Source organism: Paramacrobiotus metropolitanus, unplaced genomic scaffold (assembly GCF_019649055.1).
Source record: "Paramacrobiotus metropolitanus isolate TYO unplaced genomic scaffold, Prichtersi_v1.0 Parri_scaffold0000003, whole genome shotgun sequence".
NCBI lineage: Eukaryota > Metazoa > Tardigrada > Eutardigrada > Parachela > Macrobiotidae > Paramacrobiotus > Paramacrobiotus metropolitanus.
The window spans coordinates 3,286,219-3,310,622 of record NW_026570223.1 but is presented as its reverse complement, the minus strand read 5'-3'; the positions used below and the strand labels follow the sequence as shown (position 1 = coordinate 3,310,622).

Here is a 24,404-nt window from a genome sequence, read left to right as displayed (position 1 = left end):
GGCATATGGCAGGATATATTCGTACAGGGATGTGACTCCATCAACTTACTTGCTCGATTTAATAAAACAAAGATTGAGTACTTCTGGAAACTAATACGTTCTGAAGCTGGAAAAGTTTTAATTACAGTTTTCGTTCTGTCCTGCATTCATATGCGATCCGAAAGTGTACAAACTTGTGCTCTTGTAATAGTACTCGAATTTTTTCTACTGCCTCCGATACTTCTACTTGTACTTTAGTACACGTGTAAACTGTAAAGTGTAAAACGACAAACATAAAGGAATAAGTTAATAAATAACACTGAACGTTCTCCTAAATTCACATAGAATGCGGAGTGCCGGACACACGAAAGATTCGCTTTCCTTTGCATTTACACAGTGGTAATTTAACAAAGCGTTATGGTAAGGCAAATAAGGTGCTTAAATTAACAGTCGGACAAACATAAATTTTGTCAATAAAGCATACTGAGTACCATCAAAAAGTGCTAGCATGCAACTGCAACAAAAATAACCATCTGGCATAATCAACATTTTGTACAACAAAGTCAACATGAAAAGGTACACTTAAAAGATCCGCATGCAGAAAAATATCTTTGGGAAAATTGGGCGACAGGGCATGATGAGACTCTTCCAAGTCAGAAATGTGCGAAACCTGCAATGACAACATTGGATTAGCCTACACTCTACAGTACAGTACAATTACCCACATTTCAGTTAATCGCTCCTTGATTTTTAAAGCACAAAAAAACGTTCCCTGCACGGGCAGCAGTCACTGATTGCATGGCTCCTATTTTTGTACCATAGTCGTACTAACCTCAAACTTTCCGTTCGGGGATTAAATACCACACTTGTACATATTCTTTCATAATGTTTTGTCGTTCATATGTTTCTCCTTCTTCAAGCTCTTCTGCACCCGGCAGGCTTTTCGGCACATCAACGTAAACCAGTATATCTGCATTATTAAGCACAATGCGCTGCCAATCACACAGCTTTTGGACATGTGCTTGAACACTTCCCAGAACGGAACTCCCTTCCTGACCGCCAAGCGATAAAACATCATGGGAAAGATCGCAATCCGACAGAAGAAGTAGCTGATCATGGTCAGCAGCCCGTTGACAACGTACGCCTTACTGCCACTCAATCCGAATACCGACAGGAAATGCTGGAAATGCAGAAATATAACGGGGAACTCCATGATAAGAAAGCAGCCAATGAAATGATCGCCTTTTCCGTTGCGCAGGTACAAGGACACCGGGGGGACAATCGCCAGGAAAGCCAGATGATGACAATAAATAGACAGCTGACTGCGAAATATATCCAGGAAATGTTTCCCCGTCCGCCAGTCAGTCAAATACATAATAATGAGATCATAGAGGAGATATCCGACAAAGACCATAGCGTAGGAATTGGTCAGTGGAGAACGGGATAATACCACATCCGACCAGGTCTGCACGACAATCTTCAATCCGGTGAATGATGCAATGATGGCCTGCGTTTCCGACACGATGATCTGGCTGACGTTGAAAGAAAAACCCTTGGGGCGGTCGCGCGGTTTGAAGATCTTACACAGACTGGAGGACACGATGAAAATGAGGAAAAATCCAAGAAAAGACCCAATGACGACGCGGGAGGCTGACCATTCTTTAACCTCCTCGGCCGTGATGGGAAAGGGCTCCTGTAATTCAGAGTCCATGTGACTAGTTAAGGGAAGGGCGTCTTCCATGAAGAAATGCGGGACAGAAGCCATTGTGCGTTATCCAAGGAAGCGATGGTGAAAAGAGCGGGAACCGCTTCAACCGTAATAGATCTGTAAAAGAACGAAGAATCATTTAGGATCCGAGCTGCAAACTTGACGAAGAGCTGAACAGTTTAAGATGACATTTCTCCATACAAGTACAACGCCACGCACATGATACGACACATCAAAGATTGTACACCAATTTAATTTAAGTAAGCAATATTGAATATTCCAAAACATCCATTGAATTTCTGTTGAAATCAACTAAGTAGGTACAGTGTGATGATACAGATGTTGCGAAGTCACCTGACCGAACGCAAAACCGTGTTTAATATGCAAAAAGGAAGAGAAAAAATCGATAAATCCTTGCTGCTTCCATTTCGGATGCTCTACTAACAATGAGAAGCCACTCTCCACTTACTCTGGCTTTCCGTTCTGTTGTTGCACAGGATGAAGACCCACGTCTGCAAAATTCAGTGCTCCATGACCGTATATAGCGCAGAAATAAGTTATCAAGGTAAAAAAACTTCAGAGAAAATAGTTCCGTCAGAATTTAATGAAAAATGCCAAATTTTTCTCAAGACTTCAACTTGACTGAACTCTAACCGCTCAACACTGGCAACAGTCAACGCCACAAACAAAACAACATGAACAGACAGCTAGGGAATGACGCAGTGGCAAATCCCGAAGGCGCGTCTGCTGAAAGCTGCTGAATCAGACGGTGCCGAAGCACCAGCACAAGATACAGGGATGCAATGTTAACAGATCTGAATAACGCGTTTAATACGCGCGAAATTGTGGGTACAGTAGAAGATACAGTAATTTTCCTCAGTTTCCTTAACACGGTTTTTGCGGCACAAATCTTAAGTAATAATTATTATAGAAACTTTCAGTTTCATAAGTTACTACAAATTTTAAAATGCAAATTTCATATTAGCTACTGGTTGCATAGCAGCTCACTAGCGCATGCAACGGGTAGTTACGGATAAGTAAGGCGCCTCTTTAAACGAACCACGCTGTCCAGATACACGCGTCCAGTACGTATTTCTGCAACAGCAACAACAAGAACAACTGTAAATAAATCCACATTGCACAGCCCGACAGCCGCAAGAAAATTCAAATATCTACCGGTACATATAAATATTTGAAAAATAAGTATGGTTTCTCGTATTGTCGTACCGGTATAAGTTGCGTTAACAACTATTGTTATAAAATTGCGCTAGTACATGACGCGATAAGAAAATGCGATACGGCACCGATATACCTACGCGTCTACTGAACATTCAAACAACTTACCAAATCATAAGCTATATGAAATTATTACTTACCTAATAATTATGTAGAAATCAATAACCGGCACGTATCTATCTATACACTACGTGGCCCAATCTCGTTTCACTCGATTGTATAGCGGCAGGTTCATAAAAAAAAACATTAATATAAATAATTTATGAGTATCATATGTTGTAACTGTGTGCACTACTGAGCCCAACTAAATCTAACTGCAGCCTCGAGGAGGTTTATAATTTTGATTTCTAACAGCACGATTTCTAACAGAATTCTGTAGTATTGACTGAAAGTAGTCAAGTTTTTGCTATACATACAGAATTCCAGATGAGAATGAAAATTATATGTTCATTGTTGAATTAATTTCAAATAAAGCTCCTTATCCAGGACGAAACGGTCGGTAGTGGCAGTGATAACAAAAATGCCGGCAATGGCTTTGTGAAAATAGGACGTTTAATTTGATGGCTTTGAAATTGAAACTTTTGTTATCGAAAATAATATAGTACATGAATAGGAGCATAGTACATGAACAGTATAGTACATAAACAGGAAAATAGTAGTACAAAATTTTTGGGTAAAAATAATTAGCCACACTTTTGTTACCTAATCTTTTCCTATACAAAAGTTGTCCTTTTTGAGAACATTATTGATTTTCCGTTTTAACTAATCCCGTTGATAGAGATTTAGAGCTCGAAAAACGTAGAGGCAATCTCTTTGAAGCCTATTGTCTGCACTTTAAAGACGTAATTTAAAATATTTTTCAGGTGAAACATTATAAAGCCGATCACCTGGTAAACCACCATAACAAAGATAAGCTCTTTTTTCTAGTCCAGGGTCTCAGTTCCAGACCCAGAATAAATTATCATTATAATTTAATTTGGGTCTGGAAAAGCACGTTCATAACCCTGTGTGCACTTAAGCGGTATGACATTATTCGTATCTAATAAAGCAGCCCTATCCATAAAACCGATATTCATGATGATTTCAGCCTCACTGGTATCTAAATTTTCCAAATCACGAATTTTACAGTTCGCATAAAACACATTATTACAAATCAAAATAATTAGCGCTTCATAAAACCTATTTATTCATCATTACTTACTTCAATTATCTTCCTACTCCAATTACCCTCAATTTGCATTTTACGTTTTCTATATTAAGCATGTATTCACGCATATTTCTTCCGCTTAGAATCACCTCCCATTATTTTATTAAGGATAATAATACTTAAAAAATTTAACGCAGATCTCTGTGCAAGAAAACTTACTAACCCATACAGAAGCTAAAAAAACGTACTAAAGTCAAACAAAACACGGCAGCCTGAATCAGTACTGTACTAAAATCCAAACCGACCTCCACAAAATGATGAACAGGAGAAAAATCTTCTTCACTGCAAACATCTTCAAATCCATAACAGCTCACACGCAACTTCTGCTTATTCCGGAATTCCTTTTATACCTACCGAACTAAAAAAATCCGGTCAACAAACCGAATCACCCTAACACTTTCTCGAACAACTTTTTAATGTACATCGCAACCTACTTCCCATAAAAACCACCTGTTACTAAGCATCCATAACCATCAGATCAGAACATCATGGTCTGCTCTATTAACCAATCAACTTTCTCGAACTTTCATGAATTTTTCACAGTAATCCATCACCATCCACCACCACAACTCATAACACACAACACACTCTGCTTCCTGTTACACTTCATTAAACTATGAAGTATGAACAACCAATAAGTCGAATACACTTATGTCAGACTACAGTAAAATCCCCTACAACCTTCCCTATGTTACAACATTCACCCCTTCATTATCAATTTCTTTCAAACATATCATCTTTTAATATAATCTACTATCCTTTCAAATTGGCTACAGAGCAATTTCTGTTGATATTGTCTTTACTACCCGATACTTGTATCTAATATTATGCTCCTACAATAAGCTCCTGCAATATGCTCCTACATTATGCTCCAACCATTTTTCACACCACAATAATTACCACCTACCCCTTATAATCTCCACATACAATATGCTCCTGCAATGTACTCCAACATTATGTAGAAGCATATTGCAATGTCCTCCTACATATGTAGGAGCACATATATGTAGGAGCACATTGCAGGAGCATATTGGATTACGTTTGTTTGGATACTACAGTTCCGTTCCGTTTTTCTCCTCCAAGAACCGATGAAACCGATGCAATGTGCTCCTACATAATGTAGGAGCACATAATGTAAACTAAAAAAGATGCCGAGCTAACAAGTTTCACGCATCGTTACTCGACTCATGTCACATGACTCATGTCACATGACTGTTGGGCCCCACCGCTTCCTTCAACCGGCCGGACCCTTCCGTACTCTACGGGCGCCAAAATTTACTTTTGTTTACACACGGATATCGAAGACCAAAAACCGAAACTACAGTTTCATATATGCTACGACTGATTCTAGTCGTATACCGCATATAAGAACCTGTCACGGTTCAATGAACCTGCCGCAAAAATTTTACATAACAAAATTCGATACGAATTTCGTCACACTGAAGGAAGTTCAAGGAACAATCAACATCGGCATGTGGCTGCCATCCCTGTGAGGCGCGTCAGCTTTTGGCACCACCTTGAGCAGGCAGTCGTATTTTATTCACGTACGTACACTAAACGAAAGTATTATTTTCAAGGATTCAAAATTAGGCTCCGATTGGCGGTTAACAACACACAGGAAATTTTTGTAGTAGGCTTAAAGCTTACTTACTTTTTTGTGCCAAGGGCCCAAGCCTAAAAGTCTGCAAATTTTGCAAAAGGTTTAAAAATTTCTTGGAGTTTGCAGAATAAATCTGCTTATCCTTGACTAGGTCTGCGGATACTGTAAATGCTTACACTTATCGCTTGAAATAAGTACACTAAACAAAAACGGAACAACAGTGTTACAACACCAAGAGATTTTAGTTCGCCGTGCTGTTTGTTGTCCTACAACAAACTAATCCAAATTTATATCGGGTCTGATCTTTTGGTTGTATCGTTTTTTTCCTGGACTTGGACACTTGATCACCTGGTACTAAACTTTAACGGACGAATTTCCAAGGAGTGCGCTTGAACGTGCTGTATGCCAGCATCAACCATGCTAACTTCGATGCAGCGATCTCTACTCCGTCTACCACGCGTACGTCAAGAACAGCTTCGAAAACTGCCATTTCCGGCCGATGATGATCCAGGCTCTGGCAGTGAAAATTGATTTGCATTTTCTATGTTTAGTTGCGCAGTGTGTTACAACCGATCACTCCCATTCGCTCGACAGTATCGGATGCCGCGCTGTTATCGCAAAAGCTTCCACACGGACTTGTTGTTTCCAGGGACAAGGTGCTGGGATATTGGCTGCTGGGATGCAGCGGAATGGTTGTGGGAGCTGTGGTTCTCGGAGGAGTGACTAGGTGAACATAAAATTAATTTAGAAAACCGGGCAGCTTTGTTTCTGTGTAATTTTTTGTCTGGCATTCAAAATATTTATATTTTAATAGACACAAGGTGGATTTGATCTGTTCTTGTACAAGTATACGGTATCGCTTGTTGGGCGATTGGGCGTGCACGATTGCATCAGATGTTGTTTTTGGCTGGATGCTAATTTGCGCCGTCATTGTGCTTGAAGTTGTTTGAAAGATTATATTTTAAATATGTTATCCTCGCTTTGCGTAACAATAATGGCAGAGTGTAACTGGCGCACAAAAGTTTGTTCCAGGCTGGTTTTCTCATACTGTTTACAGTTGCTTACCACAGGTTACCAGTATACTTTATACTTTACAATATATACCCATTTTTTGCAGATTAACTGAGTCAGGTCTGAGTATAACGGAATGGCAACCGATCCGAGGCGTTCGCCCGCCATTATCGCAAGCGGAATGGGTTAGAGAATTCGAGAAATACCAAGATTCTCCAGAATTCAAATAGTGAGTTGTAAACACACGGCAGCGTATAAATATTTTGAGATTATTCTGCTTTCTTCTTTTTGATGGGTATCAGGAAATACTTACGTGCGGTGCTGCCCATGCATTGTATTTGTCTCTTTAACTTTCAGCAAAAATCAGTATATCTCGCTTAACGAGTTTAAATGGATTTGGTACATGGAATACGCTCATCGGCTATGGGGCCGTGCCATCGGAGTGGCTATTGCAGTTCCTGCTGCGTATTTTTTGATCCGGGGATGGCTCAGTCCTGCAATGAAGAAAAAAGTGTTAGCCTTCACTGCCCTACTCGGTTTTCAGGTAACATTTTGCTTTTGTGGTGGGTTATTTTTTGAAATCCGATCTGGGTAGTTGTACTTCAAATAGCATTGTGTTTTTCTACCACAATATGTTTTGTTTAGGGATTTCTTGGATGGTATATGGTAAAAAGTGGTCTGGAGGAGAAAAAGAACCAGTACGAAATTCCCCGAGTGAGCCAGTATCGTCTGTGTGCGCACTTAGGCTCTGCGCTGGTGTTATTTGCCGGGTTGTTTTGGGAGGGATTATCTCTCACGCTCCGGCCGCAACGTCAGCCAGTGGGGTTTCTTCGAGATCTGCGGACCATTCGCCATTTCGCTCATGGCACGGTTGGTTTGATTTTTCTTACCGCGCTCTCGGGAGCGTTCGTCGCTGGTCTGGACGCGGGTTTGGTGTATAATTCCTGGCCGAAAATGGCCGACCGGTGGATACCCAGTGATGTGCTGGCAATGAAGCCGGCGTGGAGAAATTTCTTCGAAAACCACAGTACGACACAATTTCAACATCGCCTGCTTGGATATTTAACGACCGCCTCGGTGGCCGGGTTGTGGCTGTATTCGCGGAAGAAACTCCCGCACCGAGCTCAGTTGGCCGCTAATTTATTGCTGCTGATGGTCGGTGTGCAAGTTAGTTTAGGAATTGCTACATTGCTTACTTACGTGCCGACACCGCTGGCAGCATCTCATCAATCTGGATCTCTTGCGCTGTTGTCGTTAGGATTGTGGTTGATGCATGAGTTAAGACGGATTCCGAAAATTTGAATGTTGAAATTTTTTTAAGAGTTGATTAAATTGTTTTCTGTGGTTTGGAAAGGGATTCTGGCAGCAACAGATTTTCATTAAAACCTATTTACTTAACAACATTGATGTTATTTGTTAGCGCGCCTTTTATTGTTTTCCTTATCGATTGTCTTATTAAAGGTGTCAAATATAAAGGTCGTTCTGCTACTTCGGAGCCTGAGCGATTATGATATTCCGCTCTGTGTCGGAGTGATGGACGTTACATAGTAATCTCGACATTTTTGCAAATCTGGTTCATTATGTCATTTGAATACAGTACCAATACCACGCACAGTAGTATCTAATCAGTTAACGAAAAGGTGAGCGGAAGAGATATGGCTGGCGAGTCTGGAGAAAGAATAATTAGAGCAGTAAGTCTCAGTGTCATAATGGAAGCTCCTGAAATTTTGATTGCAGTGTTTTGCCCATTCATCATTAATCTTATCGCTATTTTCGTAATTATTTGTCGATTTGTAATTATTATTCTAGCGACCAGGGTAATAGCAGAGACGACTACGATTGTCGGTGCACAACCTGTACTTGCAGTTCAACATCTGTCACAACCTCTGAAGGCCTGAGTGCGCTACGAAATCATTTTTAACGTTTTGGGGTAATTTCCGCATTCTGGATCTCAGAGCGTTAGCGTATTTTTTTATTCGTAATATTTGTTTGTAATGTGGTGAACAGTCAACAAAGATGACCAATCTGTTTTTTGCGTTCGCTCTTGTGCTGCTCCAAGCAGGCTGCGGTAAGTAAGTATAGCACTGTGTTAATATGTCGAAATACGAATGTAACACAATAAACACATGCTCCCGGTTTTCCCATTAACTTTGCAGCAATAGTTAAGTACAATAATTGATAACAGCAAGGTGTATGGTTTATCCCTTATACATCTTGATAACAGCATTGTAAAGCTTACAAACTCGAAACCGTACGCACAAGCTTTGTTTTAATTTTATTTGGCGTTATAATTTGCTCGGAAAATGGTTGCTGGTTCTTGTTCTTGCCAAGTGCATAAGAAAAATCAAATGGATAAGGAATAATTTTTGGTTGTATTGTATATGCTTCAGTGCTAACGAAATGCCGAGTATTACTGCTTGTACGACGTTAAGAAAATTAAATCTATTGTAACTCGTTAACCTTTTGTACGTCAAAGAAAAGAAATACTGTACTGTACACTGCTAATAATTTAGTGCAGTAACACACAAAGTTTGTAATGCAGGTGGAGGCTTATATTGATAGAAGTGTCATTAATAATGAACTAATGATACAGTACATACATATTAGCTTAAAGCTTAACCATAGCTTAACTGTTAACGAATTTTTTACAATAGCTAATTTTATTACTTTGTGGTGATAAGTTTAGTTTGCTTATCGAGTCAACAATTTCTTGCAGGTTTTGGACAAGGAACTGTCAACATGACCGGTAAGTTGCTGAAGGAACACTACAGCTAAAGTAGGAACACTGATACATTTGTATGCAGTATCTTTAAATGTAGATATTCTATATAAGTACTGTACGTATACACAGTAGCAACCATCTAGTCGATCATTTTATTTAAGTTTTCCCTGATCTACCATATTATAAAATTATTAATAATGCGTTTGCTCTAATAAGAATAAATTAAAGAAATGTTGTTGCTGGTTATTATTGCAGATGCTATCGTTCACTTACTTACTTATTATTAGTCAGATATTTCAGCGTTACTATTTGCGCAGTAAACACGAAGCAACACAAAATTTTTACTTCTGAATTATTATTGTTTTTATCTGTTCAGATGAAGTATTTTTATTGATTGTTAACGATAGTAGTTTTACAGAACTATGCGGGTCAAAAGTGGCTCTAACCAATGCGGGCGGCACATGGTACTATTTGGACAGCATTAAGGAGTGCATCTTTGTGGGGATTCTGACAAACACATGGGAAAGCGCCGAAATGGAGTGTCTACGGAAAGGTGCCCATTTGGCTGTGCTAACCCCAGAGAACACCCCTGCAATCAACGCTCTGATAAAAAACGCCACACTCGGAACCTCCGAGCAGCGCTATTTCATTGGATTGCGCATCGCGGATTTCAGTTTGGGCGAGTACATGTGGGTTGATTTCTCTCCCTTAACATATTCCAATTGGGCACACAATGAGCCGGCGAGTATCATGAATCACGACGTGGACTACTGTGTGACCATGTCATCCACTACCGGTCTGTGGGCGGATCGTGAATGTGTCCTGTCAACGCGATACTTCTGCCAGCGGAAGGCGCACGAGGAACATGGTCCACCGGTGATCCCCACGCGCGATCCACAAGGACCGCGCGGTGGATGCAAAGAAGGATGGATTTCATTCGGTGCGCAAAGAAATATCAGTTTGCACAAATTTTTAAAAAACTTAAATGTTGCCGTTTATGCCGAAGTGTACGGATTCTCCGGTCTCATATATAACAGTGACCTTTCAGTAGTAGCACTATTGCTTTAGCTATCATAAAAGCAATTTACTTGAATATATACTGGTGTACTTTTGTTCTCACATAAACAAAAAACCTTTATAGGAGCGCACTGTTATTATTTCTCACCGGATGTGGCTCGCACTACGTGGCCAAATGCTTTGGAAAACTGTCGAGCAGGACGGAATGTGATGAAGAACTCTAGTTTGGTGTCCATTTTGAACCCGGCGGAAAACGATTTTCTGGTTACACAACTTAAAGGTCGCACCGTCAACGTTTGGACGGGATTGCACGAGGTTACGCAAAATATTTTCGAATGGTCCGACCACCATCGTTATATTTACAACAACTGGCACTACCAGTATCCCCGTTTTACGTCCCAGGTAATCGTTTCTGCTTAAGATCAGATCAGATCAGAAGATCAAAATTTGTAAAAAAGTTGCCGAATGATCAGCCAGTTCCGCGTCCATGTGCAAGAAATTCGTTCGGAAAGCAAAGTTGCAAGCTAACTAAAATTACACTTTTATAGCTGGAATGCATCTCGATGCTAGTAGAAAATAACAAGGTCGGACGTTGGACAGATGTGAGTTGCATTAATTCGCTCGCTTACGTCTGCAAAGCTCCAAGAGGTAAGTAAATTCGAGTATACTAATTGTAAGAACGTAATAATTATCTTAGGTAGTAGTTCATATTCATCTTTCAGTACTGACAGTTTATCATTCGTGCTCCGAACTGCACTTGCTCGCACACAGGCATTTCTAATTGTTTTTATAACATTAATTTGACATAGTAATTGGTGGTTCTCATCGCTAATTTTTCTAGAATCCTGTGTGGATCAGGTTTATTAAGAATTGAATTTTTTGTTTTACAGACCGTGATTTACCGGATCCTCAACCCACCCCGTCTACCTGCGCAGCGGGCTATGAGCAATACGGTGACGGGTGTTTTAAAGTAATTGCGCTAACCGATGGCGACAATACATGGTCCCATGCCCAGGAACTGTGTAAAACACAGCAACCCGCAGGAGACGGTGGTCTGGCCACCATCATCGATGTGTATGAGAACGCGTTTGTTCGTCTTCTGTTGGATAGGGTTACCTTTCCTCACAGACCACAAGACTTCAATGTGACCTATTTTACGACGAAAGCATGGTTGGGAATGCGCGAAGAGTATGGGCATTTCAAATGGTTAAACAATTGTCCCACTCATTTTGTCAATTTGGATTCGTTACTGGGCAATGTCCATGAAACGTTGTGCATTGATATGAATCTGGATGGAAAATGGCATCCGCACAACTGTTCACAGCCGGATGTAAAATTCGCGGTTTGTGAACGACGGCTTGGTACGTAAGGTCAACTTTTATACGTAAGCGCCATAATGCAATGATAGTCATTCCAGTGTACATTACAAATGGTAAATCATACAAAACCTGCTACATTTTTTACATGTTTGTTTTCCGGCAGCGCCTTGTCCAAATAAAACGGCAGAAAAGCCGGAAATTTGTCCGGACAACTTTCCACAAGCCTGCTCCACTCATTGCTATACTTCACGAAGTCTTGTGCAGCACATCGGTCAAGAAGAACTGGCGACTTTCGACGAAGCACGCAGCAAATGTATTGCATTAGGCGGCGATTTGGCGACCATCAGGACAGAAGAGGATCAAAAGTGTATTGCGCCATATTCGCAGTACGCCGAACTGGGCATGTGGATTGGTTTGCAGAATAAAGCCGGTTCCACTGGAGCGACCAACATTTGGCACTGGGTGGACCAGTATGATAACGCTGAGCCGGTGACCTATGTCAACTGGATGACCAGTAAGAATAAATGCAAAGTGGAAAGGGAAAATATGCTAAACACAAATTAATAATACCATATAGATGAGCCCAATGGGTGGGGAGCAACATGTGCGGAAATGTATCCAAACGGATATTGGAATGATGAGAGTTGCTCGGCGAGGAGAGGATATGTTTGTCAAGCTGTGAGAAACCGAACTGCCACTGTCACCAATCCTACTGCACCGCCATCATGTAAGCCTTGCGCTTTAAATGATTAATGTGCTGGCTAGCTTTGTTATAACGAGCAGAAAATCCACAAATACAAGTTAAACACAATCCCGTCAATCCGCCAATAAGTAAGGCGATGATATACGTTTGTGAGAAATTTGCGTAACTGGCCTTGCATAAAGAAATGACGTTATTATGCGACTGTTAGAATTTGCATATATAAGCGTGATATCGGTATGGGTACATGATCAATCTAATTGTCTCTGCATGTCTCTTCGGATTTTTACATATGGAAATGAACGGATACATTGAACACGACAAATTTTTTACAGTCCAAACGACCCCATCGACTTACAGCGGCGATAGTCTTGGTGGCGGCCAGATTGCCGGTATAGTCATCGGTGTCCTATTGTGTGTCGCCATTCTGGGAGGCGTGGCATTTGTTGTTCTCACCGGCCGAACGAAAAACGTGATGAATTACTTTGGCGGCTCATCGGAACAGGGCTCGGTGAAATTTACACCAAAAAGATTTAGGAATCCCGGCGAAGACGGTGCTCAGTTGTCTCCGTAATTCTGATTCTGTTATTTTTAATGTTCTGTAATTTTTATATGGGGTCACCTTTTCCATAGTGTTTTTGTACATATTTCGCTATTGATGTTAAAGATATGAAGTTAGGTGTTACTTGCATTTTCCATGCAAATTAAAATGAAAAAGTGGAGCATGGTTGGAGAGATTTATCAATAAGCACGTGATGCTTAACTTGTACGCGATTAAACTGCCAGAATTAACGATTGTAGCTTTGTCGGTGATAACTGCCACAAACATACTTACATACAAGCTTTTTATAAATAAATCCGAAGTTCGGCTGTTGTGAGCTTCTATCGAGCGCAGGAAAATAAGTGGCACACTCAGAAGGCGGTGTAAATTTAGTTAACGGCCATATTGCTACGAGGAGGGGGTAAATGAGCTCGATGCACCCGAGCAAGGGGTAACAGAGCTCGTTATCTGTGCCCGTGCCTGTGCAACACGGCCAGCCACCAAGAGACGGCAGCCGTGCTATCACGCAGAACACCTGAAGCAGTCATTGAGCCCGATAGTTTTTTGTCTCCATAGATAGACTTGTATGCTAAACTGAATCACTTCTGTTTTGCATATTTGGGAACGAAACCAAGCAAATAACATTCCAAAAGAATCAGAAAAAATTCACGAGATTTTTGATACTAAACAAGTTATGATTCATGGTGCAGGACACAAGTTACAGCCATTTGCGTTTCTCGTAGACATAGCATAGAATTCGAATCAACGGTTGGGTTCCACGCACAAACTCTGTGCTGTGTCTACGAGAAACATAAATGGCCATAACTTGTGTCCTGCACCATGAATCATAACTTGTTTAGTATAAAAAATCTCGTGAATTTTTTCTGATTCTTTTGGAATGTTATTTGCTTGGTTTCGTTCTCAAATATGCAAAACAGAAGTGATTCGGTTTAGCATACAAGTCAATGGAGACAAAAAACTATCGGGGTCAATGACTGCTTCAGGTGTTCTGCGTGATAGCACGGCTGCCGTCTCTTGGTGGCTGGCCGTGTTGCACAGGCACGGGCACAGATAACGAGCTCTGTTACCCCTTGCTCGGGTGCATCGAGCTCATTTACCCCCTCCTCGTACTGTTTGAACATCACTAATAATATCTTATCGCAGGCATCATATAATTCCAGATATGTATTTAGCAGTACGCTCTCATCAAGGATTTTGATAGACAGCCTATTTATTAGGCTATTTTGAAGTTTAGAATAGCATTCCTGTCAGATTTTCCAATAATCTTATCTGCTCAAAGATTCTTTTGAAGATCACGTAAAATTGTTCAATATATCAATGAAATTTGCTTTGTCAGTCCGATAACAGATCGGAGGATGTCTGAGGTAACATGGCTCTGCAGACCCGTGTGCCACTTTTAGTTGGAATTAGGTATACCTTAGTCGGCATAGAACCAGTTCTTTTAATTGGTGGAAACTTATTATTACTTTGATTTTTGAAATGTGATAACCGGTTGTCAACCATGGCCTTTTAATAAGTGATTCATATAATTATAGCAACCGAATCAATACGTTAAAGAGCATTGTGGCTTGGATTTTGATTTGCTTCTACTAATTAGCAAAAAATGGTTAACTGGAAACAAATTCTTCCGCTTCTTGCTGTAGCAGCCGTTTTTGGCAAGTACTTTCTTTCGACGTAACTTCGTATTCGCGAATGAGCGCTTGACGATTTGTTTTTGCATATATCATGTTTAATCAACTTTACACATTTAAAAACGATGCTGTTTTCTCTACCCTAGGTTATTCCAGTGCTGATGAAAGTAGCAATGCCGAAGTTTTCCCGCGGGCGGATGTTAACATTACGCGTAAGTGCAAAGCATTTTTTACTGTGTACTAACCGCGATATGATTCGGAGCATACCTTTACTAATTTTAATTTAATTCGCTAAGTCTGGTTTATGGTTTATGTGGAATTTCATAGTTTTTGTGGAAAAGTACTGTATTCGCAATGGTGACTAAATTTTTCAGCGTCAGACTATGCCTTACCGCATGCAGCTTACTGCTGTACATAGAGTGCTTCTGCACGAATTTACCAAAAAGAAATTCAAAAGCTTGTACAGCGATCGACACTTTGACACGTCTTTATTTACAAAAAAAATGTACTTACTGTGAAATACGTAGAGTCAGGGTATTTATAAAGTTTATTTTATTTATTGTAAAGCGCAGCAGTGCAGGGTTGACAAATAACGAATTGATTCCGTATGCTTATATCTGTATATCTGTATACACATGTACAGTATGGCCCATATTATGCACGTTTCCAGTAAGAAGCGCCTGTACGGAGCGTGAGATAACCTTAGCTTGAGACGTGAGATGATCATGGTATCGACTCGCTTAAAACGCTATGCGAAGCTGAATTTAACACATAGTTTTATAGAGCTTAAAAACAGAAAAACAGCGGTGAAGTTCGCTCCGTTAACAGTTTATTTGCAAAAGTTAACAGTTTTTTTATTAACGCTACCCTACGCTTTTGACTACTTCTAGTGCACTTGGTTCAGTTTACTGTACCACTTAGGGGTCTACGTTAAAAACCAGTAAAAATTCCGCTTTTACTTGCAGAACTTTGCGGCCCGCAACTGCTGGGCGGAGGCACCTGGTACTACCTCGAAAGCATCCGGGAATGCATTTACGTCTCCAGTGCTTCAGGATGGGGCTCAACATGGGACAATTCTGAGCTGGAATGCCGGCGGCAGCGAGCGCATCTAACCGTCCTGAATAACAACAACCAGCAGGCCATTGCCGATCTGCTGAAAAATGTCACCAGCGAAGGTGTAGGATCAAAAGATTTTTTCATTGGCCTGCGAATGACCAATCTCAATAACGGAGAATATACCTGGCTGGATTTCACGCCCATCATTGGCAGCGGCTTTATCAACTGGGCGCCCAATCAGCCGCTAAGTCTGACTGACCACAGCCAAAGCTACTGCGTTGTAATGTCAGGAGTGGACGGCAAGTGGTCAGATCGAGCTTGCTCGACGACGTCTCGCTACATCTGCCAAAGACGCCCTCATGAAGACCATAACCGACCACCGGTGCGGCCTACCCGGGGGCCCGGTGATCAGAATTGGCGACACGGCGGCTGCGCCCAAGGCTGGGTTTCTTTCGGTAAAATTCTAAATTTCAGTTTTAAAAACATATGTGAAATTATAACCAAACATTACTGACTGCATTTCCGCTTAGGGCCTCATTGTTATTACATCTCACCGGATCAGCAAAGGGCCAAATGGTCACAAGCGTTGACCAACTGTATGAATGGTCACGATATGAAGAACGGAAGTTTGGTTTCCATTTTGGACCCCGAGGAAAATGCTTTCCTTATTACGCAACTCAAGCATCGAAAGATCCCACTATGGATTGGGCTGCACGAGACCGGAGACAATGTTTACGAATGGTCCGATCACCATCATTATCGATACAATAACTGGCATTATCAGTATCCTCGTCCTCCAACTTACCCCGGGGTAAGAGAAATAAGCGAAGGGAAATTTAGTGTTTGAATGCACATTTTTGTTTACAGGCCCCATTAGAGTGCATTAATATGCTGGTCGAAAGGAATAAGGTCGGTCGCTGGACCGAGTTGAATTGTGATTCATTAGGGGCATACATCTGCAAGGCTCCCAAAGGTCACTTAAACATTAGCAAAGTATTGGTTGTAAAATATATATATAACCTTAATCTTTGATGTTATAGACCTTACTCTGCCACCGCATGAGCCACCAATGACAAACTGCACGGCTAGTTTCCAGCAGTACGGTCATGCGTGTTTTCAAGTGATTCACCTGGAACGGGATGGAGAGCATACATGGGGTCATGCTGAACAGAAGTGCCGACCCTCTTCCATGGAGACCTGGCCCGGTGGAGGTGGCCTGGCTACTCTTCTGGATGTCTATGAGAACGCATTTGTACAGATTTTGTTAAACGATGCTGTCCGCTTCGGACGACCGGGTTTTAATGCCAAAGCCTGGGTGGGCATGCGTGAAGAACACGGACACTATCAGTGGCATAACCGCTGTCCCACGCACTTTGCTAATCTCGACAGCATGGTGGGAGATGAGAATTCAACGTTGTGCGTGGAAATCAACTTTGATGGGAGATGGCACGCCCACAACTGTACTGACCGTGACATTCGCTTTGCTGTTTGCGAGCGTCGTTTCGGTAAGCGTAGGCAAACAAAATACTGTCTTTTGCCAGTTTTGAGGATTCCATGATGCAGTACTATAGTATCAGTATCATCCCAGTCAGCTATTATAAACAAGTGCAGTATTAGAGCAGTATCAATACAAGAAAAGTGCTGACCTTTTATTTCATGGGCGTATCCAGTTCAAATTCGCTTCACTGTAATCTCCCCAGCAAGAAAAGTAGTAAGGTGAAATCATTAGGTATTGCAACCGTTTATGGTTACAGAATCCTGCGAGCGCTTTAACCATACAAGGCCACACCATGTCGTCTGTCCGCAAGAATTTCCCCACGAATGCGCCGATCACTGTTACCGAGTCAGCACTATAACTCACCACACCAACCAGACCGATGATAGTTGGAGAGTGACCTTTGACGAAGCCCGTGCCAACTGTCGTGCACTAGGTGGGGATTTGGTATCCATTCGCAACGAGGCCCAACAGAAATGTGTGCGACCGTATGCGCAGTATTCGGAGGTTGGCTTGTGGATCGGTCTACGTAATTTCTACGAAGGACCTGAACCCTTGGAAGACAAATGGACATGGGTTGATAACGATAACAATACAGAGCCGGCACTGTACACCAACTGGAATTTTGGTTAGTATATCACGCAAATGTTTATGATCTCTCTGGACTGAACATTGAAACTTCGAAAATGAATATTTTTTGCTGCTTACTATTTCGCCGAGGGGTTTCCATTTTACGGTGATTGCGTTTGAGGATATACAGAGGCTCTGTATTTCCTCCTAACATAGTGTTAATCTCCTGCAGGGGAGCCGAATTACGGGACTTCCGAACGTTGCGCTGAAATTTATCCGGACACTGGTTACTGGAACAATGTAAGGTGCGACGCTGGAACTAGGCGAGGATACATCTGCCAAGCTGATCGAAGTCGGGAAGTTGTTGTTGCGGGCACCGTTCCTCCAACCTGTAAGTTACTTAATTATGCAAACGGCATAATAGTCCGTATGATGCTGTCCACTAATTGTTATTTATTGTTCTGCTACGGCAAAGTATTTACACATATTTTTGCAGTCAAGAGTAACATGATAAGCGTAAATATTAATGTTTCGTCTAGGGGGCTCAGGTGACTCGGATGGACTGAGCGGGGGCGCCATTGCCGGTATCGTCATCGGAGTGCTGCTGGGTGTGGCATTGGTTGGTGGTTTAGGCTTTGCCGTTGCCACCGGCAGACTGTCGTTTTCCAAACGAACTCTCCCGTCTCGCGGTGACAATCTGTCAAAAGCCATGTCAATTCACAGTTAAAAGATTATTTAATTTTTTTTTTTGTTGTCTGCCGGGAGATACGTAGGCCCATTTTTTAATGACAAACAAACATTTTTGTTTTTCTCGGTGCGTGTCAGCGAAGAAATTGCATCTGGGATTGTGATTGCTCGGCCGTTGTACCATAAATCCCGCATGAGACGTTTATCCAGCTGATCGAAACTACTCGTATAATCTACTGTGCAAATGCATAATTATTCGAAGAAATGGTTTCGGTTCACAGTTCTACAGATATATACACTTACCAGGGCACATACGAGGCTATAAATTCAGAAAAATCTTATTTTTTGCAGAAAGGTAGAGCAACTAGGTATGTAGGATGCTTAAAAACTTATTTCATGTGCATGTGCTTACTAACTTACATAAATAATATTCGAAAAGCTTCTTTATACACAAATTACAGAAAATCGTTGAAAGGTTTACCGTATGACAAGGTGCATTACCTGTAGGCTACAGCATAGTGTAGGATTTAATTTTAAATTTTGTTTTGGCCACGCCACTTGGCCATGGCACATGAAATAATGTTTTAACATTCTACGTAGTTGTTCTACCTTTCTGCCAAAAATGAGATTTTTCTGAATTTATAGCCTCGGTATGTGCCCTGGTTAGTGCTTACTATATTTAGCATTCATTCATTTCTTGTATGGAAATTATAATTTTCGTTATATAGGCTGGTACTTGCCGGAATTAATCATACCATAAGCTTTGAAAAGATGATTATTGGTATCATTTCATGCAAATTAATGTGATCAAGCACGACAATCCAGCTTTTCATACGGAAGAAAAAAAACTGCCAATTTAGTATTCATGTGTAGCTGTTTAATTGATGGTAAACCTACCCAGTACGTACATAGCGGTCAACCAAATAAAATACTATGTTTGTTGACATTCTGGCTAAAAGCAAATAATATCTGTACCATTAGTTTACGAACAATTCATCTGCAAGGTATATTTTAAGCAAGCGATAATTTTGCCCTTCCCAAAACCGACGATAAAGTTTTCTACCGGCTGTAATTACAATGAATCGTGAGTTCCAAATTTTGGGATTCTCATTATACGAGTACCTACAATCCATAAAGCAGTCTGTACTTATTTGTAATCTTATCAGGAACGTTTACACAGTTGACATTCACAGTTTTATATCTAACAAAGCCAATACGCCACTTAAAATTACTCGGTTCAAAGTATATCGGGTTAAGGTGGGTCTAACCAGAATTGAATGCATACCAGGTGCGCAACTTTGCAAACCACTCTGCATGAATAAGCATGATGTTCTTATTATCTTCTGAACTTCGAAAAGTCATTGATGTTTCATAAAGAGTAATGTATGAGATAAACTGACTTCGGTTGCTCTCGAGAAAATACATTATAATTGTTGTATAAGCTCACAAGTCTTGCTCTACGCTGTTGAGTATATACATATATAGACAACTTATACATAGGTATCAGAAAATTTATCTTTTTTTCTGGTGGCGCGTATTTGTACTGTTTCAACGTCCCACGTTTCTATCATCATCATCTTATAAACTAAACTTATTACTCTGTAAAAGTGTACAGGTCGCACAAAATCGCTTCTTGAAACAGTCCAATAAATCATGGAACAGTTTACCGATCTATTCAACCAACTGCAATCGGTTATTAACGTTGTGGGACATGGCATTGATTTTCCCCAGATAGTAGTTGTTGGATCCCAGGTACACTAAATTTTTCGGTTGTGGTTTTCTAGCGAACTGCTTATCTTAATGTATTGTAAGCTGCTTTTTGTCATTAAGTGAACATTCGCGCCGTTGCAGAGCGATGGGAAAAGCTCTGTGCTGGAGAGCATCGTCAAAAACGGTTTTTTACCACGCGGAACTGGCGTTGTTACCAGAACGCCCATCATCCTACAGTTGCGTAACATTCGACCTGGAGAGGAAAACGGACAAGGCAAACAAGTTCACTTACATATTTCAGCTTTAGTCATTTTTTGATCGTTGTTTTGCATTGTAGAGCTGGCAACAGTGAGTTATCCTGATCCGGATAATTCGGGTCAGCAAGTCAGGGAAGAACACATTACTGACTTTGGGCATGTTGGCCCCAAAATAATGCAGGCCACGGAGCGCCTAGCCGGAAACCAAAAAGTATTGTCTCTTCTTTCTTTTTTGATTAAATCAAATTTAGCACATAAAAATAATGTAATGCGAATCTAGCGATCAGACTGATCGCACTGAAAATATTTGACATAGTTGTTTTAACAAAACGAACTTAACTGTTTTTAGAATATAGTTGACAAACCGATAACCGTGACCTTGTACTCTCCCAATGTTCCGGATTTAACTCTGGTTGATTTACCGGGTTTGGTCGAGGTTAGTCGACTTGTTTGCAAGCCATTAGGAAGTTTATACAGTACTTTAAGTCATATATTGCTTGCTTTTATCCACACGTAGTTCGCAATTGCAAGCTGTTTAGAAATCATAAAGAATTTTATTACGAATGATAGAACGGGTTTAAAAAGATTGTACCATTTACCGGTACTTACAATATGCGCCGTATCTTACGTTAAACGTAACTCTTCAATGTTGTTAAGTAATTCTCTGTCTGTTCAACAGATACCGTAGTATAGCTGTACAGTAACCAAAGCGTTTATAAATTTTGCTGTAGAATCGTCAGGGCGATCAGCCGAGCAACATTAAAGAACAAGTTGAGCAACTAATTAGAAGTTATGTTCAAAATCCAAACGCAATTATTTTGGCTGTTCATCCGGCTACTTCTGATCTAGCAAACTCAAAGAGTTTGAATATCGCTGGAGAGGTTGATCCTAACGGTACACAATTTCCTTAATTTGTTATTGAATATTGCCATTACGATTACGTACAATGTTACATTCGTTAATTTTGTTCTTCGTTTCTACAGGTCAGCGAACCATTTGCGTGATAACGAAACTGGATGCTGCTGACCCTTCGGAAAATAAGACTGATTTGTTGACTGGGACTGATATCGCTAACCATCATGCCAAGGTGTTGCGCACGATAGGCGTCATTAATAAGTCATCAGCCGACCAAAATAAGCCAAACTGGGTAAGAGCACAATGAAGTACTTAATAGTTAAAGTAACTACTATATCCATTTCTGTTTCCTCCGGAGTATTGCCTAATCTTCTGAGTTTTCTGTCGGTTTACCCAATCACTCCCGATTCTGAATAAATTATAGACCGCAAATGATCAACTGAACAAAGAAGACCGATGGTTCAAAACTCATTATCCCAGAATTGCCGGTCAACATGGAACAAGGCAATTGTCCGAGTTCCTGGCGATGGTAAGTGCAGGTTCAAGTCCATGACCATGTATATATGAGTTTTGTAGCGTACAGCGTTTGGAAGTCTGAACGCAATATCTCACTGGGTTACAGGTATTTCGCGAGCATATACGCAAATGCTTACCGGCGTTGAAAGCAGCAGTTGACGAAATGGTATCCGAAAACCATGGACATCTGATATCACTGGGCGAAGATGTCCATCGCAAATTTACGGATCCGGAAAATCGCGATCCCTCACTGCCCGATCCAGGGCATAAATTAGTCGTCAGTGTCATCACAAAGTTCGTCGAGTATTTTCGAGGAGCTTTAACCGGTGACGTTGATCAAGGCAACACGGAAGTCCGAGGTGGTGCTCGGATTGAAGAATTATTTAACGAAACATACTGGAATGCTTTGACCGCTATTATCCCTTTGGATGATGTGAGCGAGCAGCAAGTTTGGACCCAAATTCGCAACTCCTGGGTAATAAGAAATTAACGTTATTAGAGATGCACCACATGTTGACTTTAAAGTCAACACGTTCCGTATAATATAATTATTTCATACATGTTTTATTCGTAATAAATTTTTCTACATGGGAATATGCGTTTCATGGTCTAGAAACGCATTTGCTTTTCTTAATAGCTGTAAAGCAGTATTTTGTCCTTAATTCAATCACTGGAGCTTGAAACGATTTGTGCTAGAGATTTACAAAAATGAAATGCTGGACAGGGTACGGAGCGACAAATGTTTCTCAGCATCAAGGCCTTTAGAGTGCTGGTGCAACACGAGATGGCCCGGATGGAACATGAAAGCATTCGGTGCGTTAAGCTCGCACATCAGGAGATGTTAACTGTTCGAAATTCAGCGGGTGATCATATCGCGGTATGCTGAACCAGTATTTTCTTGACCACATCCCCGAATACTGTTGTTGATCGTTACAGCAATACAGGGAACAGTTTCCCAAGTTGTTTGAGCGTATAGTGAACATTGTGGCGCAGTTTATGGAGACGAGGCTGGACGAGACAAAGGTCATGGTTGTACACTGTGTCAAAATGCAGCTGGATTATCTCAATGTAAAACACCCGGATTTTATCAAGGCACAAGTTGATGCAATGAAACGATTTAACGAAATTGCCGCACAAATTGAAGACAGCGTACATAACGATGGGAGTACCAATGTGAATGTGGGCGCGAGTCCGGCTAGAAGTGCTCCAGCCCCGCCGGCAACGCCTAAGCCAGCTCGAATGCAGTATCCGGCTTCGGGATCAAACCAGCCAACGGCAGACCCGCAGCAGCAAACCAGTGCCAATGGAAATGGCCCTAACGTGCCTCCTCCGGTATGTGTTTAAGTACACTATATACACGCAAGTTGAGTAATATTATTATGACCTAGGCTGCAAGATATTGCAATTGGGTGGCGCATGCTCATCAAATATCGGGCTACAGTTAACCTTTGCGGAGGCTCTTGCCGCATTTTCACAGATTCTGAACTCATCGGTAGCTCACAGATTTCTCACAGATTCTGAACTCATCGGTAGCTCGAAAGTGCAGTTTTAAATTATAGAAACGGAAAATATCTTTTATCGCGCATACAGCGATTTAAAAGTAAACCATTAAACTGAGCTAGAAACTAACTAACTAGGGATAGTATTTTCAAACAGGTCATCAATAGATCGAGAGGAATGACAAAGCGAGAAAAACTTGAGTGTGAAATCACTGTGCAGTTGGTCCGCGAATATTTTGAAGTCATTCGCCGCATTGTGCGGGATTCGGTCCCAAAGGTCATTATCCGTTTCTTAATCAACGCCATTCGAGTAAGTCACACATTTTTGACAAAATGCAACTACTGCATTTGCCCAGGACTAATAAAATATTATATTTCGATATTATGTGATAATGTTTACTATTCAATGGCAAAATAAAAAAAAACATTGAAGGTACGCAGAAAATCTGCTTACAGGATGAAGTTCTCCAGGAATTGCTGACCAAGGTTGCTGCAAACTCAGAAACATTTACGCCGTTGCTAACCGAATCGGAGATAATAGCTACGAAACGGAAAAATTACACGGAAAAGCTGGAGCTCTACCGTGATGCCGCCAAAATAATCCGGACTTTAGAAACCGTATAATAGTCTGTAGTAGAGCTTAAAAAATTGTTTGACTGATAAATACTGCACTTATTTTTGCCTAAAATTTGTTACAAAATTTTGAGATGATCTAGAGGTATACAACCAATTCGCAAGCATTATGTCGAAATGATGATTATGCCGGCGATGCCCGATCGATGATGTGATTATGTTAACGCATCGATGCCACAAATATTGATATGGCATTCAAACGGTTTTGATTTCGAATACGTAATTTTGACGTCTCTGAGGTGAAAAAGATGGAAGAAAATTGTACGGTGTGGTATAAAATTTGTTTAAGGAGACGCAAGTAGTACCACAAGAAACTGGTTTACATTCCATCGCTAAACAGCAGGACGTTTCATTCATCGCATTCGCCCTATATTAAGTTCGATAGCCTTAGAACTTTAAAAATGCGACTTTCCAAACGAAACTTCGCGAACGTC

General features: G+C 41.0%; 4 protein-coding genes across 6 annotated transcripts; 3 read left to right on the top strand and 1 right to left on the bottom strand.

The window, feature by feature from the left end:
• Positions 1-287: 287 nt before the first annotated feature.
• Positions 288-4,488, bottom strand: LOC129598062 (TLC domain-containing protein 3A-like). Of its 3 annotated transcripts, none has more exons than XM_055495809.1 (5): positions 4,376-4,488; positions 2,748-2,782; positions 2,157-2,199; positions 812-1,804; positions 288-649 (listed from the first exon to the last, which is right to left on the bottom strand). In XM_055495809.1, the coding sequence occupies exon 4, from the start codon at positions 1,742-1,744 to the stop codon at positions 860-862; it is 885 nt and encodes a 294-aa protein (XP_055351784.1). In that variant the 5' UTR covers positions 1,745-1,804; positions 2,157-2,199; positions 2,748-2,782; positions 4,376-4,488; the 3' UTR covers positions 288-649; positions 812-859. The 3 variants fall into 3 exon arrangements, with proteins under 3 accessions (XP_055351784.1, XP_055351792.1, XP_055351799.1); XM_055495817.1 differs by having other exon boundaries at positions 2,696-2,782; positions 4,376-4,426; XM_055495824.1 differs by lacking the exons at positions 2,748-2,782; positions 4,376-4,488 and adding an exon at positions 2,719-2,737.
• A 1,255-nt stretch (positions 4,489-5,743) lies between these two features.
• Positions 5,744-8,209, top strand: LOC129598051 (cytochrome c oxidase assembly protein COX15 homolog). The gene is made up of 5 exons (XM_055495799.1): positions 5,744-6,189; positions 6,282-6,457; positions 6,848-6,970; positions 7,099-7,285; positions 7,387-8,209. Exons 1-5 carry the CDS (start codon positions 6,133-6,135, stop codon positions 8,041-8,043), a joined length of 1,200 nt encoding a protein of 399 aa, XP_055351774.1. The 5' UTR covers positions 5,744-6,132; the 3' UTR covers positions 8,044-8,209.
• A 360-nt stretch (positions 8,210-8,569) lies between these two features.
• On the top strand, positions 8,570-18,699 carry LOC129593966 (macrophage mannose receptor 1-like). Its single transcript, XM_055490506.1, has 18 exons — positions 8,570-8,809; positions 9,458-9,487; positions 9,882-10,403; positions 10,605-10,882; positions 11,029-11,128; positions 11,371-11,841; positions 11,963-12,313; positions 12,377-12,526; positions 12,835-13,069; positions 14,353-14,357; positions 14,839-14,904; positions 15,658-16,203; positions 16,279-16,559; positions 16,616-16,721; positions 16,789-17,253; positions 17,503-17,871; positions 18,046-18,204; positions 18,353-18,699. The coding sequence occupies exons 1-18, from the start codon at positions 8,758-8,760 to the stop codon at positions 18,538-18,540; spliced, it is 4,374 nt and encodes a 1,457-aa protein (XP_055346481.1). The 5' UTR covers positions 8,570-8,757; the 3' UTR covers positions 18,541-18,699.
• Positions 18,700-19,869: 1,170 nt separating this feature from the next.
• On the top strand, positions 19,870-24,232 carry LOC129594136 (uncharacterized). The gene is made up of 12 exons (XM_055490721.1): positions 19,870-20,252; positions 20,352-20,484; positions 20,548-20,678; positions 20,817-20,903; positions 21,199-21,361; positions 21,451-21,614; positions 21,747-21,851; positions 21,945-22,313; positions 22,563-22,715; positions 22,775-23,170; positions 23,495-23,647; positions 23,794-24,232. The coding sequence occupies exons 1-12, from the start codon at positions 20,154-20,156 to the stop codon at positions 23,959-23,961; spliced, it is 2,121 nt and encodes a 706-aa protein (XP_055346696.1). The 5' UTR covers positions 19,870-20,153; the 3' UTR covers positions 23,962-24,232.
• Positions 24,233-24,404: the final 172 nt, after the last annotated feature.

Excerpts from the sequence above, each read along its gene's own strand:
- LOC129598062 (XM_055495809.1), bottom strand. The coding sequence starts at position 1,744 with ATGGCTTCTGTCCCGCATTTCTTCATGGAAGACGCCCTTCCCTTAACT.
- LOC129598051 (XM_055495799.1), top strand. The coding sequence starts at position 6,133 with ATGCCAGCATCAACCATGCTAACTTCGATGCAGCGATCTCTACTCCGT. Across the intron at positions 6,971-7,098 it reads GATTCTCCAGAATTCAAATA|CAAAAATCAGTATATCTCGC; the intron begins GTGAGTTGTAAA and ends TTTAACTTTCAG. Across the intron at positions 7,286-7,386 it reads CTGCCCTACTCGGTTTTCAG|GGATTTCTTGGATGGTATAT; the intron begins GTAACATTTTGC and ends TGTTTTGTTTAG.
- LOC129593966 (XM_055490506.1), top strand. The coding sequence starts at position 8,758 with ATGACCAATCTGTTTTTTGCGTTCGCTCTTGTGCTGCTCCAAGCAGGC. Across the intron at positions 16,560-16,615 it reads GTCCTCCAACTTACCCCGGG|GCCCCATTAGAGTGCATTAA; the intron begins GTAAGAGAAATA and ends TTTTGTTTACAG. Across the intron at positions 17,254-17,502 it reads TGTTTGCGAGCGTCGTTTCG|AATCCTGCGAGCGCTTTAAC; the intron begins GTAAGCGTAGGC and ends TTATGGTTACAG.
- LOC129594136 (XM_055490721.1), top strand. The coding sequence starts at position 20,154 with ATGGAACAGTTTACCGATCTATTCAACCAACTGCAATCGGTTATTAAC. Across the intron at positions 20,253-20,351 it reads TAGTAGTTGTTGGATCCCAG|AGCGATGGGAAAAGCTCTGT; the intron begins GTACACTAAATT and ends GCGCCGTTGCAG. Across the intron at positions 20,904-21,198 it reads ATTTACCGGGTTTGGTCGAG|AATCGTCAGGGCGATCAGCC; the intron begins GTTAGTCGACTT and ends ATTTTGCTGTAG.